The 19,584-nt window shown below is 39.1% G+C and overlaps 1 protein-coding gene across 4 annotated transcripts in view; it reads right to left on the bottom strand.

The window, feature by feature from the left end:
* LOC141128315 (uncharacterized) overlaps positions 1 to 19,584 on the bottom strand; it is a 162,043-nt gene that overhangs the window by 103,772 nt on the left and 38,687 nt on the right. For 3 of the 4 annotated variants that reach the window (XM_073615528.1, XM_073615530.1, XM_073615529.1), the window contains exons 3-4: positions 9,227 to 9,283; positions 3,816 to 3,903 (exon numbers count right to left, since the gene is read on the bottom strand). In XM_073615528.1, the coding sequence (XP_073471629.1) occupies positions 3,816 to 3,903; positions 9,227 to 9,283 (145 nt within the window). The remainder of the gene's footprint in view (positions 1 to 3,815; positions 3,904 to 9,226; positions 9,284 to 19,584) is intronic. The other variant, XM_073615531.1, reaches the window with a different exon arrangement.

Here is a 19,584-nt window from a genome sequence, read left to right as displayed (position 1 = left end):
TCCCAGGCTTCTAGTTTCTACTAATTGGCTAGTGGAACGCACGCCAGCTCTAAAGCGCGAGCAGAATGGCAGCGTCTCCAAAACATTTCATGCAGGTATTCCTAGTGTCAGGCAAAGTCACTCCACAATGTAAGCAGCCTTTAACTATTTTGTACTTATGATCCATTAGAACGGTATTCCCCTTCTTTCATTTTGTGGTGCCATGGTGGAGAGGAGTAGAGTTATCTAGAATCCCCCAGAGAAGCCAGGAGAATTTAAAGGAGATTTACATACCCAGACATTTTTTGACCCTCTTTTTAGTTAAAGAGGTCATGGTTCTCTGCTGAGTGTACATCTAATTTGTTCACAATCAGGTGAACAAACACTAAGCTGGTGATGGTTTTCCAACAACACACCTTACTGAAGATTAACCCATTGATTCAGAAGATGTTATGAACTGCATTTAAAAAGGATTTTCATTTACTGTCACTTTTTAATAATTGGAATTTAGCACTTTGCACTTATTGAATTTTGTATTTTGTTGATGAAATTAGCTTTTTTATATATTTATTTTGCTTTACAGCCTATGGATTTTGCACTATTTTGGTATCTGATTATGTCATATTTTTAGAGTTTGTTTCTTAGCGCCCCCTTATGCACATACATCTGGAAATATTGATACAGTTTGAAGAATTGACACTGAGGGAGTGGCCACTGAACTATCATAAAACACTTCAACACCCCAGCATACTCCTCAGACCTTTGGATTGGCTATTTTATTTTATGTAAATGCCTTCCCCAGGGATCAAAAAAAAAAAAAAAAAAAGACCCAATCTGCAGCTCAACAACTCTCAATTTTCCATCAAAACTATGTCGGATTGCTAAGGGTCATTCATGTGATTTGGTGATCTTAATACATCATATTGGATTCTGGCAGAACCAAAGACCAGTTGAACTTTGTTAAGTACTTATTCAGATTTAGCCCTGGTTCACACCAGTGCAACTTGTCATGCAACTTGAGAACTGTTCAAATCTGTGCAACGTTGAAAAAGGTTCCTGCACTATTTTTGTGCGATTTCATTGCGACTTGCATTGACATCTGTTAAATGAAGTTGTGTGCAACTTGTCAGCAAGCCACAATGACATTGCACTAAATAGTCTGCTTTGAAGTTGCACAGAGTAGTGCGACTTCAAAGCCGCACTGGTGTGAAACAGGGCTTAATCCTATTTATTTTGCTGATGCTTATCTTTTTTTATTTTTAAATATCTTTTTCTGTACATCTTTTTCTTACAACATTATCATACTTTAAACTCTGTTAGGCCTTGTTTACAAAAGGCAATTACATGTGTGCCCTGTGCAGGGCTGTATTTTGCCGGCACAAGGATGCACAGGTGTTGCATGCATTACCGTGCAATCGTCCCATGGTGGTCTACTGAAACACGCAGCTGAATGGACACAGTCCCTATGTCCCAGAATGACATGTGGGGACAAAGTTTAGACTCATTAGTCTAGAGCACCTGCTGCCATTTTTCTGCACCCAAGTTCCTATGTTTTTGCACATCGGAAACAGAAGCAGGGCTAAGTGATTCAACTATGCGTAAATATATAGATAATGGGGTGCAGAAAAATGGCAGCAGGTGCTCTGGACCGATGAGTCAAAATCTGAAATATTTGGCTGTAGCAAAAGGCAGTTTGTTTTCAAAGGGCTGGGGACGAGTACAATAATGGGTGTCTGCAGGCAACAGTGAAGCATGGTGGAGGTTCCTTGCATGTTTGGAGCTGAATTTCTGCAAATGGAGTTGGAGATTTGGTCAGGATCAATGGTGTCCTCAATGCTGAGAAATACAGGAAGATATTTATCCATCATGCCATATCATCAGGGGGGTATGTTATTAGCCCCAAATTTATCCTGCAGCAGGACAATGACCCTAAACATACAGCCAATGTCAGTGATAAATATATTAAGTGTAAAGAACAAGGAGTCCTGGAAGTGATGGCTTGGCTCCTATAAAGCCCTGATCTCAACATCATTGAGTCTGTCTGGGATTACACGAAGAAACAGAAGGATTTAAGGCAGCCTACATCCACAGAAGATCTGTGGTTAGTTTTCCAAGATGTATGGGACAACCTACCTGCCAAGTCTCTTCAAAAACTGTGTGCAAGTGTACCTAGAAGAATTGATGTTGTATGAAGGCAAAAGGGTGGTCAGAAATAATATTGATTTGATTTGAATTTTCCTTCATTTACTTTCCATTTTGTTAAATGATAAAAACAAACTATTAACACCTCTATTTCTGAAAACATTCTTTCACACCTGCCTAAGGCCCCTTTCACATGGGGCGGATCCGCTCAGCAGACTCTGCTAGCTCAGTGGAGAGATCGCTCCATTGATCCCCACTGAGCAGGCGGATGACAGATCTGTCTCTGCTCACTGTGCACGGACTGACCTGTCAGAGCCCCACTGTTCTCTATGGGAAGACCGGATGAAAATGAACAGCATGTGCGTTTTCATCCAATCCGCTGGACGGATAGTGAACGTATCGCCATCCGTTTTTAGCAGATCTTGTCGGATCGGATGGTAGGCGGGTGGCCCACTCAGATCCGCCTGAAAAAAAGACAGGTGGATCTTTGTGGGACGATCATGTGAAAGGGGCCTTAGACTTTTATTCAGTACTGTATTATACAGCGTGTGTGTGTGTAATATATTTGGTAATTTACAGAACTGTGTGAGGAACTGAAGTAAATGGCTTTCAATTAAATATTTAAAGAAAACATTGTCTTAGATCAGCATTTTTCAACCAGGGTGCCTTCAGGTTTTTTCAGGGGTGCCTTGGTAAAATGCCTAAAAATTGCCCAAAAATTGTATACAAGCCAGCGCGTGGATCAAGGCTGCCTTTTAGTTACACAAAATACAGGTTTTAATTGTTTGGTAAAGAAATCAAAAACGCAGACATACTGATATGCCCTAATGCCCTTTTATGCCCTAATAGCTGGGTTTTTTTTTTTTTGGTACCATGTTATGTCCATGCCTTCACTAGCAAGGAGATTTAAAGTGATTGTAAAGTCTCATTTTTTTTTTCAATAAAAATAACAAACACATTATACTTACCTGCTCTGTGAAGTGGATTTGCACAGAGCAGCCCAGATCATCCTCTTCTCGGGTCCCTCTTCTGTGCTCCTGGCCCCTTCCTCCTGTCGAGTGTCAAGCAGCTTGCTATGGGGGCACCCAAGCCGAATTTCTATTCCTGATAGAAACTGCCTTTATTAACTTTTCATTCAGCAATTACTAGCTGTGTAGCCATCATTCTGATCCTGTGGCTTTAATGCTTTGAGCCGCTAAACCTGACCTAGTCTTTAGATAAGGATTCTTGATTTGTATAGGCTTGCCTAAACTTGTTTCAGGTCAGTATTTGGAATGTATTGAAGACAGCTGGCCAGTGTAACAGCCAGGAAAAATATTTAGAAAGGAGTCAGCAAAGGCAACCCCTATATTCCTTTTAGGAAATGATTTTATTAGGATTGCTGTAAGTTAGGTTAGCCTGTATAAGGCAAGTTGTTTTTCGCTAAAACAGACTACCTTAGTCAGAAAGCAAAGCCTGAAAAACAAAGAAAAATATATATCTCTTGGATGGAAACTGTGCTATTCATTACCTAATCTCTAAAAGCTGTATTTTGTGTTTTGGTACAATACATAGTCACCCACAGCAACCTAGCTTTATCAGATTTCAGTTTTCATTAATTTAGTGTATTTAAAACTGGTTGCTTAACAGTGCATATTGATTTCACCTTTAATAAATAAAGGCTTGGGCACTGTTTTATGCTTAGGAATACATACCTGATTGTTGCACCTCATTTTCTAAAGATGGCTTTTGCTTGTCTTCCTCTGTAGCTGAGTTTTGTCCAAATATTAGAGATGAACTGACCTAGGTGTAAAATGAAGCCGTTAATAGTGTCATTTTGCCTGTACAAAGGGACATTTGCAGAGGTAATACATTTATCATACAAATAATTTTGTTTTTTTAATCTGCTTCAAAATTTAGCTTTGTATCCTGCCCAATTTCATGCCTGAGTACTAAGAGTTTTAATGCCTGATATTAGTATCAAGAAAGTAGCCTAAATTATAAAAAATGCAGATTGTTAGGTGTTGGTGTTGAATAATAAATAGTTAAAGTTTATGCAACAGCAGAAAATTGATTTATACTTTTTTTCATTGTAAGGATTATAAGATATCTTGGGGCATGGAAAACTGATTTTTAGAACTGGTAAACAAATAACTTGCAAAAAATTACAGATGAAAGATGGCTAATAAGAAAGAGCAAAATATTAAGGACAAATCACGATTCTGGCCTTAATACTGCTTCAAACTTACTGCATTATAGTGACAAGAACATAACTAGAATATTTAACTTTTTGCAGGATTCCTAATTCTAATCAAGGAATAATTCTAATTCACAATAGTACTTTACACACAGGAGTTTTGTCCTGTGGCAGCAATCTTGTATACATTGAATCACAATGTCATTAATGACTTGAAAGCAGTGTCCGTACTTCTGTCAAGGGGTTTGCTGTCCATTCCCCTCCTTCCTCGTGGCACAAAAGGATATTGGCCATTTCTAGGTCCACAAGTGTTTTGGCAAAAACACAGGCTAATGACCTTTTTTCCTTTCAAAGACTGGAACAATGAAATGCCTATATGTCCTATTGCCTTAATATTGATGGATATTGTTCACATTTTCACTGTAAAAAAGCTTTTTAAATTTCTATCATCAGTACCATTGGAAACATTCTCTCTAGTCTAATGCCCCGTACACACGATCGGACTGTCCGACAACAAAACCGTGGATTTTTGTTCGAAGGATGTTGGCTCCAACTTGTCTTGCATACACACAGTCACACAAATGTTGGCCAACAATTACGAACGTAGTGACGTACAAGACGTACATGATGTCTCCATTACAAACGCTAGTTTTAAAAGACCGAGCGCTTCCGGCTCGTACTTGATTCCAAGCATGCATGGACTTTTGTCCGACGGACTTGTGTACACACGATTGGAAAGTCCGACAACAAACATTTGTTGGCGGAAAATTTGAGAAACTGCTAGCCAACATTTGTTGGCAGAAAGTCCGACAACAAATGTTCGATGGAGTATACACACGGTCGGACTTTCTGCCAACGGGCTCACATCCAACATTTGTTGTCGGAAAATCTGATTGTGTGTACGGGGCATTAAAGTCCCTTTGGTCGCTTATATTCTTGAAAAAAAAAGCTTGTATACAACTTGCTGCTGTATTTGTAGTCTGACTTTTAGCAGGAAACACTACTGAAACTCCATTAAGTGGCTGATCATTACCAGTGCATATCAAAGGTCTGAAATGAAAACAGACATATATATCCAAGCCACACACCCAGGACATTAAGCTTGCTTCCTCCAATGTTTGAGTTAAGTCAAGACTGTAACAGCACCTTTGTATTCATTTATAAGCTTGTCTAGACTAAACAGTTACATCTATTAATTTTGGACCTGCAAACACTGTTTGCCAAAATGACCTTATCCACATGCTGTGTTAATTTTAACTTCCCCCACTGACATAACAACTTCTGACCAACACAACCTAAGTACGTTTTTAATGCCCTGCTGCAGATTTATGACTAACTCCATTCTCCAGGTCACAGTCTATGAATGTGCTGGCTTAATCTCTGCTCTCTGGAAACTGCATTGTGTCTGGTAATGGTCAAACCTACATGTAATGCAGACATTTTGTAACTTCAAGCTAAATTTTGAGTGATTCAGTCCCCCCTGCTATTTTTATATATGCTAGATGCTAGTTAAATATTATATATCAAATCTGACCCCTGAGGTAGCCTGGGGTATTTTCAGTTATGGTCCAAACAACAAACAGGTGTTCTACATTGCTTCAGTTCTCTACTCAGCAATCCTTGTCTATTTTGCATTTTGCTAAAATCCTTCAAAAGCACATATACAACATCTGCTTGAGAACAGACTACTTTTGGTGGGCTTTCACTATATCTTTGGAAACCATTGAAATTAACAATATACTCAATAGGTGATTTTAGGGGGTTATACTGTATTTCTGCAGTTTTAGTGAAGACTATAGGCATATAGACTCTGTAGCAAAATGTCAGGCATTTTCAAGATCTATTCAAATAAGGGGAGAAAAAAAAAACATCTTCAACATGCAGATCTCCAGGCCGCATTCTATTGTATAGGCTGCTGAAATGTTGCTGGGGTTGGTACGTTCAAAAACCACTATAAACCCTAGGATATTATAACTGCTGTCTTCTGTTGTTCCTGTGCTACCATTGGAACCTGTTTTAGCCACTACCAAAATCCAAGCTTGAGAAAATAATTTGCTAGTCCCAAGCATTATGCAGCATTTAACATTCTATATATAATGCAAAAACAAATACTTCTGTTTTTCATTAGTAACCAAACAATTTGGTGGATTATGTCCTTTGTTTTCTGTAATAACTTTATTTTCCAGTATTTTTCAGACCATGTCCTTTACCTATTTTCACATAGTGAGTAGAATACATTTTTGTTCAATTCAATTGGGCTTCTACTGAAATTGAATGCCCAGTAGTACTTTAGCTGCCCTGAACTGTTCAGGGCAGCTAAACTACTTTTATCATGCCAGCAGAAAACCTGCAAAATTTGGTTTCCAGTTTCTTGGTCTTCACATGTTCTAGGAAATGTTTGCTGAAACAACCTTCCATTGCTTTCTGTGGAATTACTTCAAAATATATTTGTCCTCTCCTGAAGTTGTAATCCATTGTTGATTTAGAGATTGGAGATGAACATTTGAGTTTAGGAATGTTTGCACTCCACTCAGGCTTCAGTTAGCAAGCTACCAGCATTATGTACAAAACACTTGTGCAAAATGATCAGCCTGAAGTGAAGGCATCCATTTTGCCTAGTTCCCATCCACAGAGTAATTTCTGGGTTCTGCTCCACAAATCCACACCCTCAAAGATATACCCGCACTGTACTTTGATTACTGTTTTTTGCCAGTGCCCATTAATGATGGTAATATAAATTAATGGTAAGATTTTAATACCACACTTGTTCAGACCTCTAGCCAGTATCTTTTTTTCTGTGAGCTATGGTTGCTTAGCTTATTTTTTTTCCAGTATATAGCTTCACACTCCTGTAATAAAAACTAACCACAAAATATATTCATGCCCATGATAACAGGGTTTCTAGATGAGGTGGCCATTATTAAAATGACCACATACTTACGGCCAATGTTATATTCATGTAGTGAAACCTTCATATATGGAAGCATGCTTACTGACATGAATAGGTTATTGGCTACAGGTAAAGTAAATAATTTTTCAGCATATGGGCCAAAAACATTTAAAAATGTCCTGGTAACAAATTGTGTAGCCTGGACATCTCTTTATTGTCTTTATATTGTGACGTGATAGAGTGCTATCCTTCCAATCGAATATTAGATCCAATTCTTTATAAAGGAAATAGGAAAAAGCTGGACTCTTGTAGATCAGCAAGTATAAAATAGGGAGGCATGCCTTGCTGGTGAGAATTACCTTCCTAGCAGTTTAGGTGCCGGTGACTCCTCAGAAAAAAAAGCACTAGGACACTAGGATAGTATGGAGAAATCCAGCTGTTTTAGTTCAAATGTCACAGAGGTATGAGCCTCCAACCAACAGATGTTTACTTCTAAACTAGGTAGAGGGGTCCTCAACATGGTGAAACAATAAGATCTAAAGAATAAGTGTCGATGCAATGGCAATACTCTGGCCAGTCATTTTATGTGGGTGTGCAATGGTATGTGGTATATGCACATCAGTCAGTGGGTGCATAATGCAGGTGTGTGACGTAAACAGTGATTAATGTGCAAAGTATCCGAACATTATGAGCAAGCAGTTATCTTATGGGGTGATATATTTAAAAAGACTCTGGAAGGCAGTGTATTTTTTTCAAAGTACATAAGGAAATAATCATAGGATAGTATTTTTTCCTTAAAGTCTAAATGTGCCTTTAGATACAAAATGGCAAGTCTCCAACTAGTGCTGTTAATCTTTCCCTGCTTCTTTCTAAAGCAAAAGACATGACTGAACCATGTTGTCATGTTTGTGGGTGGTCACATCACACATGCATATCCCAATTCTTTCATAGATCTATGAGTTTTTAAAGAATATCTGTTACAATGCAGTGTTATTCAAACCAAGAATATTGCCACACAATTACACGCGATCGGACTTTCCGACAACAAAACCGTGGATTTTTGTTCGAAGGGTATTGGCTCTAACTTGTCTTGCATACACACGGTCACACAAATGTTGGCCAACAATTACAAATGTAGTGATGTACAAGACGTACGTGATATCTCCATTATGAACGCTAGTTTTACAAGACCGAGCGCATGCGTGGACTTTTGTGCGACAGACTTGTGTTCGCATGATCGGAAAGTCCGACAACAAACATTTGCTGGCGAAAAATTTGAGAACCTGCTAGCCAACATTTGTTGGTGGAAAGTCTGACAATAAATGTCTGATGGAGCATACACACAATTGGACTTACCGCCAACAAGCTCACATCCAACATTTCCCGTCGGAATATCCGATCGTGTGTACGTGGCATATGAGTTTAAAAAAAAGACGTAACCAAAGTTACCTTGAGTAAAATGTTAATCTCCAAATGATCAATAGATTGAAAAATATAAGTAACCAAAGATTTGCTTTAAAGACAACACATTCAGTCAGTCCTTTAAAACATTGGGCAGCCTCACTGACCCATAGACAATCATTAAAAGCTGAAGAGTGTCTGAAGTTTTTTTAGCTTTATCCAGCCAAATATATGGGTAGACTATAGTGACTTTTAGGAACTGTCCCAGGAATAATTCATAAATATGAGCACAGAGTTAACCTGCATAGATTCTGGACTCAATCACTTCAGTTATCACAGGTATGGAAGCATATTCAGCTGTTCTGTGGGACAGAATATATGTTTTCTTCATTCAGATATACTCAGTGGTGTGGACGCGTTTACTTCTATACAAATGGAAAAGCTTCTATTGTTAAAAGTGTTCAATATGTATCTGTTACACAAGTTCTGAAATATCATGCAACATAAAGTGTGGCTACATTTCTTAATCTGTAAAGCACTTTGTTCTGTCCTGAGGATTACCTACAATTTTTGGCTATAGTGAGTTTCAAGAAATGTACGAGAAAGATCTAAAAAATAGTATAATGATACCTCATTACCTCTTGAGAAAATTGAAGTAAAAAGCGCCATGTGATTTTGCACCAAAAGAATGGATTCTGCAAAGACAATTAAAGAAAGAGAAGAAAAAAAAGTATAAAGAAGAAGGCATGCAAGGGGGTAGCAGGGATGAACATATAGGACAATTTTCTTTTAATTGCTGAATTGTTAACTTGTAAGGCTTGACAAAGGAACTACATAGAGTGTTCTGTATTATCTGTTTGTCATCTTCTACAGACTTCTACCTAGAACGTATTCCTGTGGCCTGGAACCTTTTGCCTGAAACCAACTGCATTCTCGCATTATGATTTGTTACTTTGTTAGCTCTTTTGTCACCCTAGCAGCTGTCAATATTGGGGCAGATATAAGGGCTGCAACCTAGATGCTGACACATAGCAAATTGCAACAATCTTAGCATGGGAGGTTGACAGGGGAGAACTGCTAGGGGATAGGGGGACCCCCTGGACCAGTAGTAATTAAAGGGGTTATAAACCCTTGTGTTTTTTCACCTTAATGCATCGTATGCATCCTGGCAGTGACCGCCCCCCCAGCCCCCCCCTCATTTTACTTACCTGAGCCCAGGAACTTCATACGGCGGGGCCTGGGGTTCTCGGGTCTTGATTGGATAGATTGATAGCAGCTCAGTCATTGGCTCCTGCTGCTGTCAATCAAATCCAATGATGTGGGCGCCGGGGGGTGGGGCCGAGTCATACATTTGGCGGCTATGGACGCCGAATGATGAACTCGGGAATGCTTCTCCTAGGGGGTTATCCGATGTGGGGAGGAGCCAACGAGAGCCACCAAGGGACCCCAGAAGACGGTGTTCAGGGCCACTCTGTGCAAAACGAGCTGCACAGGCGAGGTAAGTATGACATGTTTGTTATTTTTTTTTAAATAATCAAAGCTTTACAATCACTTTAAATATGTTGGACTGGTGGCCTTTACCATTCAGTCATCATTCAGAGCAGCATCCAATCAATGATACATAATGCTGGGCATTATGTAGAGCTCTGCTTCCCATTCAGACCTGCCATTATGGGACTGAACGCCAGGAAAACTGTCTGAAGATGTTAAAAGGTGTGTCACAATAAACCATGCCCTTTCCCCATGCCCACAAATCACTGTGGCACCAAGGTACACTTTTTTAGCACACAGAAATTTGTCCCTACCATGAAGGATAGCGACCCCACCCCCCTGGCCAAGGGTTTCAAGCCCTACCTTGGGAGTTGGCAAGACAGAAGACTGGAGCATTTTTCTTGAGCAAATATCTACTGCAAATAACACATAGGGTTTGAGTAAATCTATGAGACAGAACTGCATGGTAAATATAAGTGCAGCGCTATTAATCTATCATGTGAAATATCCAGTGATATCAAATTATATTCAAATAAATAAATCTATATAATAATGTGTACAACTAGAAAATGCATTTCCTGGGGAAAATGCATGGGAATGCTGAATAGCTGAATTGCTAAAATGGCCCCCAGCAAAACTGCCCCCATCATATTGCCATCAAAACTGCTCCATCAGAATTGCCCCATCAAAATTGTCCCCATCAAAACGGCCCCATCATATTGCCACCATCAAAACTGCCCCATTATATTGCCACCATCAAAACTGCCCCATCATATTGCCACCATCAAAACTGCCCCCATCAAGTCTGCCCCATCAGAATTGCCCCATCAGAATTGCCCCATCAAAACTGCCCCATCAGAATTGCCCTATCAAAACGGCCCCATCAGAATTGCCCTATCAAAACTGCCCCATCAGAACTGTCCCATCAAAACTGCCCCATCATATTGCCACCATCAAAACTGCCCCATCATATTCCTCTATTATAAATCAGTACATGGTGTGTCTGTCCCCTCCCCCGGGCTCTGTAATCAGAGCTGAGATGCTCCAGCCACCTCCCCCCCCCCTGTGTATAACAGAAGCTTTGGTAACCATGGCAACAAAAGCAACACAGTACACTCTGTTTAACGGCAAAAATTTCCTGAAATGACCACTAAACAAACAGATTTTTCACAAAAACTGTAAAAGATATCAAACTAAAAAGATATAGCCAGATAGCTTAATATTTTGTGAACATTTTAAAGTTTGTTTGGCGTCTGTAGGTGAAAGTATGAAGGAGCTGAAACTTTTGGGAGCGGAAGAAGATTTTAAGGATTTCAAGCATGCTCCCATTGACTTCAATGTTAAAAAAAGTGTTAAAAAGCTTAATATTTTAAAAAGTATAAATAGTAGGAAAAAAGTTGAAAAAGTCCCATCATCAGCTGAAAGAGACGAACATTTTAATAGTTGAATGGTTTTAATAGCTGAAAGTATGCAGAAGTTACGCAGAGTCAAAAAACGTACGGAATAAAATTAAATAACATTAAAAATAAATAAAATCGAATAACAATAGTGGGACTGCTAAAGCATTCCCACTAATTAAAGTTCATATGCTGAAACTTTTCTACATTGCATTATTGTGACTTCTCAATTCATATATCATCCACCATTGTGCAAATCATGTCTTCAGCAGATTATGTGCACACCTTCACCAGCCGTTATACCACTCTGTATCCACGCTCCAATTTTGGTGGCATTTGATCACCTCTGCTGTTTTTATTTTTCGCGCTGCTGAAAACAAAGCTTCAGATAAAATTGGTGAGAGTAACTGTCAGCTTCTGGGGGAAGAGTCTGCAGAGAGGAGCGTCATGGACAATAGAGTGACTTTGCCTGGACCAGACACAGCGGCTGTTCCTGAGAATGGTGGAGGAGATGCTGGGAGCAGTAGTGCTACAACTCTCCAGGAGTCTGCAGTAGCCAAAACAAAATTGGAGAGTAGCTGGTTGGATGTAGAAGAGATGAGACCATAGCTGAAAGAAAGAAAGGAATTGTTTTGACTCTTTCTGACTCATGTATGAGGTGGGGAAGAGAAAAGAGAAGCTGCGCTATATAAGGTCCAAACCAGCAATGGCTTATAAATATCAAGATGTTAGTGTGCATGAACAGAGTCCAAAACAAGACACTCAGGTGAGCTTGATCCAAACTTAAGTGCCACCACCTAATAGAAAACTCGCTTACCAAAAATCGCGCTAATTTTTACCCTCATTGAAATGTAAGTGCAATACTTTTTCTTAATAAAATATCTCAAATGGTATTATGCTATGGTTGGTCTTTCTCATATATCCTGCTGAGTAACCGAGATCTACCGGACACCCACGGCACCAGGGGATTGCGGTATACAGACGACTCATCTGGGTATATCAGTCTGGACGTTCCTTTACTCAAGCAAAGGCCGTGGCTGGGCTATAGCCATCTGCATGCTTTTGCTTGCCATCTGGTAAGCGAGTTTTCTATTAGGTGGTGGCACTTAAGTTTGGATCAAGCTCACCTGGGTGTCTTGTTTTGGACTCTGTTCATGCACACTAACATCTTGATATTTATAAGCCATTGCTGGTTTGGACCTTATATAGCGCAGCTTCTCTTTTCTATTCCATTTTTGTGTTATCCTGCAAATAAGCTGCTGCTTTTTGGACTTTGATTTTATATAAATGTATTATATTATTTATTTTTTATTTTTTAAATCATTATTGTCACTTGGATGTAGCGCGTTTTTTTCCTTTTCATGTATGAAGTGAGCAGGTATAATGGCTGGTGTAGGTGTGCACATAATCTGCTGAAGACACAATCTGCACAGTGGTGGATGATATATGAATTGAGAAGTCACAATAATTTAACGCAGAAAAGTTTCAGCATATGAACTTTAATTGTACACATTATTATATAGATTTATTTATTTATTTATTTGAATATAATTTGATATAACTGGATATTTCACATGATAGATTAATAGCGCCGCACTTATATTTTTCATTTTGTTTTATATGTTTTATGGTGAGGTGAATTCACTGGAAGTGTACAGCAGCTGTGAAGTAAACTTTATAGTTTATTTATAGCACGTAACACTTTAGGTAAGTGCTAATTGTCTTTTATACATGAGAACTGCATGGTAGCCAAAAAGCTGGAACGAAAATGAATTTCAACCTCAGCATGTTGCAGTATTATATAAACTCTCAATAAAGGTTCTACTCTTTGATAACAAGCAGCCAAGACTGAAAAGTCCTGTTATTATATAACGCAATATTTGCTGCAATAATGGATGGAAGCAGATAACTATGACCATTAAATCACAAATAAGATGTAAGTCATCATATTAAATATGTACAACAGTGTGCATAAAATACTTGGCAAAACAATCTAACTACAATTAAAAAAACAAAGAATTCCCATTCAGAAACACCTTGACAAAAGATTAAGAAAATTAGTTGAAGTAGACTTAACCTTACACCTAGCTATTTGTCCCTAACCTCTGTAGCCACCCTGTATTCTATGGGTGTCTAGTAAATATACCTTTCTTGGGTAGTAGTTTTGCTCAAGACAATTTATAGTTTTTCTCATTTGGTTTCTCCGCTATGTTTGAGATTGCTGCAGTACCCTACTGCCACCACTAGGTGTCATTGGCACCTAGGGCAATAGTTATGGGACAGTAGTAATTCTTGTGCTATTGAGCCTTTATGCCCTGAGCATGATGGATGTCTGCTGGAGCGGGATTGGTGTCTGCCCTCAGCATATCCTGGCACTTAGACACAACTGGAGGCAGAATCTCTATTATATTAACTAGTTAGAATTTAGGTCTTCTGTAAATATTACTAGAACTCTGGAAGATATGCCCAGAGGGTAGTCATTCTTACTGTCTGTGGTCTCCCTGCAGATGGTCTTTTCCCCATTAATGACTGTGTCTCTGTGTGGAAGTGGCCACCTTGGTGGAGGTAGGTTTCTGAACGTCAGAGCTGCCTCCCTAATGACATGTAATATGTTAGCTTGTGAGGGAATATTCAAAAAGCAGCAGAAGATGCAGAGAAAGTGCAGATCTACAGGATGAATTAAGCAGAATTTGAAAGATGCATGTAGTGCATTTTCTTCTTCAGCAAGCAGCACGGTAGTGACATCACTAAATTTAACTTCAAATCTGGTAGGTTTATTATTATTATACAGGATTCATGGGCAGCCGGGTATCTTACTTAGCAAATGGTCTATGTTGTATACAAAACTATTTTCAACTGTACAGACAACCAGAAAAAAAGGAAAGATCAGTGTTTAATGAAATTAAACAACCAAAAAAAAAAAGGAAAGATCAGTGTTTAATGAAATATAAAATGTTTGCTGACTCATCTCAGTCCCCCTACACAAATCGCAAGAGGTAGATAGAAGAGAAAACAAAAGAAAAGGTTTTCAACAATTTGAATAATTTGAGGATTAATGTGGCTTATTTTATTCTGCTGCTAGTGCATATTCATAAAATGGCGAACTTCCCATTTTTACCTAAATCTCGGTAAAGCAAAAACCCACAATTTTGCTTACCTCTAACAAGGATGTTGTTAGTCTATCTATTTATTCTTAGCTTCTTTTTTTTATTTCCAAACTTTTGCTTCCTTTCCTGATCTCTGTTCCATCTGACTATGTGTTTCTTGGTTTCCTTTCTTATGCTTTGGTTCTAACTTTACAGCTCTTGACCTCTAGCCTTTTGTCTAATCCTTCTGAACTTCTTTGTTGTCATGGCTACTCATCTGGTTTGTTAAGACATGGGAGCACACAAGTACTAGTGCATGCATACATAGTGTGTGTATAAATATACAGTGCATTGAAAAAGTATTCATACCCCTTGACATTTTCCACATTTTGTCATGTTACAACCAAAAACATAAATGTATTTTATCGGGATTTTATGTGATAGTCCAACACAAAGTGGCACAGAATTGTGAAGTGGAAGGAAAATGATAAATGTTTTTTACATTTTTTTACAAATAAATACCTAAAAAGTGTGGCGTGCATTTGTATTCAGCCCCCCTGAGTCATTACCTTGTAGAATCACCTTTCACTGCAATTACAGCTGCAAGTTTTATAGAGTATGTCTCTACCAGTTTTTTACATCTAGAGCGTGACATTTTTGCCCATTCTTCTTTGCAAAATAGCTCAAGCACTGTCAGATTGGATGGAGAGCATCTGTGAACAGCAATTTTCAAGTCTTGCCACAGATATGATATATCCATCATGTCCGGAAGGCCACCAAGGAGAGGCAGACGCTCACAGGCCACTAAATGAGGGCAAGCAGCCTCTGTGTCTACAGTCAACAGTGCTGGTCCTGGACATGGTGCATCCTCTGCAGGTGGCCGTGGGGCACGCTTGTCCTTTTTTTCTGCTGCTGGCTGTGTTATTGACCCAGATCATACAGAAGAGTTGGTGGAGTGGATAACAAAGCCGTCCTCATCCTCTGTCACCCAGGCTCAGTGTAGTTTGCCTTCCAACGCAGCTGCCAAAGCAGCCTATTCCACCTGCTCCTTGTCCACAGTCACTCCTTCTGTAGCTCCACCATCGTGCATGGAGGAGTCCCCAAAATTATTCGACGACAGTGTCGGGTACATGCTGCTGGAGGATGCGCAGCGATTTGAAGGCTCTGATGTTGGTTCCCAGGTTGAGGAAGGGAGCAACGTGAGCCTAGAGAGTGGGGGTGCCCAAGAAGGACAAGAAACTGGCAGTCATGTTCCCCCAGCTGCAGCATACTGCTAATTTTGCTCCAGGGACCAGAAGGGAGGGGATGATGAGATCACTGACTGTACTTGGGTGCCTGAGAGAAGAGAGGAGGAGGCACAGCTCCAACAAGGCAGGGTGTCCTCTAGGGGGCAGCTTAAGGGCAGCCACCCTATTGCATCACACTGCAGAGCTCCGCAGGTGCAGGGCACTGCTGACTCCCCGCTGAATTTTAAAAGTTCCTTGGTGTGGGCCTTTTTTGACACGTGTACAGCAGATCACACTGTTGCTGTTTGCAACCTATGTCTGAAGCGGATCAAGCATGGCCAGAACAGCAGCCGCTTTGGCACCACATGCTTGACTAGACATATGACGACCTGCCATGCAGTCTGTTGGCAATAGCACTTGAAAGACCCACATCAAAGAATAAGGCGGACTTCTCCTTGCTCCTCATATGGGATCTCCAATCCTACTATACCTCCAGTCCTCTCAAAAACCTGCACTGGGAGGAATGAAGTTATAGCAATAGGTGTCCCAAGTACTTGCAGCCAATCTGCTAGTAGTAAACCACCATCTGATTTTTTGTTTGTTTACAAACGATTTTTTTTATTGCAGAAGGTCATAGTTTAGTTCAAATTTATAACAGAAACATAGGTACATCCAATATATATCAAGTATATACTTAATATGAGGTGAATGGTATATATAAAAAAGAACATAGCAATACAACGTAAGAACAATAATGGTGATATCTAAGAATGAATTTTTCTTATAAGGTTAAATAATTTACATCACAATTTATTTTCTAAAATTATATTTATTTTTAGGTTACATTAGGTGATGTTTAGGGAGGTGATATATCCCAAGGGGACCATTTAAAAAAAATGTGCATTGTGTCAAAGAGTGTATGGTGGATACGCTCTGAGAGTTTCCATTTTTTTTATTTTGATGGCTGTTTCTCTCGCCGAAACTGAGCGAGTACATTTCTGTGTAAAAAATTGGTCCAGGTCAATTTCCCATTGCAGCATTGGTTTTGATTTTTCTGAGAGAGAAAATTCATTCAAACAACAGTAAATACGAGAGATAAAGCCCCTATCTCTTGGTGAGGAGATGCAGATTTGTTCAAATTGGGAATAAGGAGGATGTAATGTTAGAGAGAAGTATTTTTGGTAGAATTTTTCAATTTGAGTATAATGGGGTAATTCTGAAATTGGGAGATTATATAGTTCACATAAATCTGAAAAAGGGCGAAATTTGTTATTTAGGGATAGGGATTTTAAAGTAGTGGGGTTGCGTAATTTCCATATACAGAAAGTACTACAATTCCTAAAGGCCGGGGGGAAGCCGGGGGCCCCTACAAAGGATGCTGGCGGGGGGGAGGGGTTGGTAGAAATCAAGTCAAATTTATCTTTATATCGGTGCCACAATTGATATGAGTAAGCCACCACCTTATTTAATGGAAAGATCTCTCTGGGTTGAATCGACTTGGACCATAATATACCTTGAGGATGGAATGGTATAATTGTTCTTCAAAATGTAACCAAGCAATTTGATTTGAAGGAGCAAACCATTGAGCTTACTGTGTAAATCTTGCTGCTAAATAATAACATCAAAAGTTAGGAAGGCTCAAATCACCACTGTATTGAGATCTGTGCATTAAAGAGTAACTAAACCTCGTTTTTTTGTTGAGCAATAAAAAAATTGGTAAATTTCTCTTTGTAGGGAGTCTAGCATACTTTTAGGGATCTGTATGGGTAAAGCTCTAAAATAAAATAGTAGTTTAGGTAAAATCACCATTTTGGTAGCTGTTATTCTCCCCAAAAAGGAGATGTGATAATTAGACCATAAATTTAGTAGTGTTTTAATATTTGGGAATAGTGATGGATAATTGGTTTGAAAAAGAGTTTTATAAGATGGGGTAAAGAGGATGCCCAAATATTTAAAAGAATGTGATGTCCAGGCGAAGGAGAATCTCTCCTGTAAAGATGCCATTAACAACGGTGGAATATTTATAGGCATTGCAGTACATTTAGATAAATTAACCCTAGGCCGGTGAGGTCCTGGAATGTTTCTAGTTCTTTGATAAGGTTTGGAAGGGAAATTAAGGGGTCTGAAAGGTACATCAAAATGTATAGGCTCAGTTTGAAGTCTTTTAGGCCTTTGGAATAGCCTTTAATATTGACATTATTTCGAATGGCACATGCAAAGGGTTCCATGGCTAGGGCAAAAAGTAGAATGGAAAGGGGGCACCCCTGTCTAGTACCTCTACCTAATGCAAAGTTTTCCCCTGGAAGTCTTATTCTAGTTTGAGGACTTTGATCTAACGCTCTAAAGCCATGCATGAATTCATTGCAAAGACCGTATTTGGGGAGTAGTAGTTCCAGGTATGACCAACTGACACTATCAAAGGCCTTGTGGATATCAAGGCTAAGAATAACTACTGGGTTTGCATGAAGGTTACCATCCTATATTATATTTGTGACAAGCCTTAAATTGTCAGTAATCTGTCTTGTCCTGTTTGGTCCTGTTTGGTCTGGGTGGATTAATGAGGTGATGAGCCATTCTGTCCTCTAGCAAACGGCCAAAAATTTGGAGGTCATTATTTATAACTGATATTGGGCGGTAGTTCTGTGGTAAGGCATGATCTTTATGGGGCTTGGGTAATAAACACATATTGGCTAGAAGCATTTCCTCTCGTAATTTAATGCCTTGTAAAATATAATTGTATAATTTGGATAAATGAGGGGCCAGAATATGGGAATACTCATCTGGACCAGGTGCTGTGGAAATTTTTAGGGACTTAAAAATCTCAGTTATTTCAATAGCGGTACATGGTGCGTTCAGTTTTTCAATTTGCTGGGCAGACAGAGTGGGAAGCAGAACATCTCCAAGCCAATTCAGAGAAGAATGCTTTGGTGAAGAATGAGGAGCAGAAAGCACATTTTTGTAGAAATCGTAGAAAATCTTCATGACTTCTTTAGGGTGACTAAATTTCCATTGGAATGGTGTAATTTGTAGACATGTGGAGGCAAACATGGTAGAGGCAGAGTTGCTATATAATAGGAATTTCGCTATGGACCATCTCAAGGCCTTTTCTGTGTCAGCGGACAGCAATGTGTCAAGTACTCTTCTTTTATATTGGATTTGATTATATAAATCTGTGGATGGGGATTGGAAATGTGTGTAATATAGTTTGTCTAATTCTTTAGTTAGGGTGTTAATATCAATTAATTTTGATTCATTTTTGGCTGAGACGGTATTAATAAGATGATCTATCATAAGTGCCTTATGTGCTGTCCATAAAGTGGTAGAAGGTATGTCTGGAGTTATATTATGAGTAAAGTAATCTGCTAATTGTGTTGAAAGTTGTTGGGTAGTAGTGGGGTCTGTTAATAGAGAGTCATTAATAAGCCATTTATATGGAGTAGGGGCCATGTGAGAGGTAGTGAAAGAAACAATGTAATGATCAGACCAAGGGCATGTATGGATATCCGCATTAGATGAGTTAGTTAAAAGGATTGGGGTTCCAAAAATATAGTCTAATCTTGCATAGCTTTCATGTGGATGAGAATAAAAAGTATAAGACCTTATACCAACATTATGAGCTCTCCAAGTATCTATTAATTTAAGGTTGTGTAGGGAGCAGGAAAGAGATTTAGGGAATGCCTTTGATGAAGGGACAACTCTACTTCTATCAAGTACGGAGTTTGCTGCTAAATTAAAGTCTCCCCCTACTATTAGGTGGGGGGAATGATATTTGTCAAGAATATCACATTTTTTTTTT

Source organism: Aquarana catesbeiana, linkage group LG02 (genome assembly GCF_042186555.1).
Source record: "Aquarana catesbeiana isolate 2022-GZ linkage group LG02, ASM4218655v1, whole genome shotgun sequence".
Taxonomy (NCBI): domain Eukaryota; kingdom Metazoa; phylum Chordata; class Amphibia; order Anura; family Ranidae; genus Aquarana; species Aquarana catesbeiana.
Note: the sequence above shows the minus strand (reverse complement) of the source record. Positions and strands in the feature narration are given on the sequence as shown.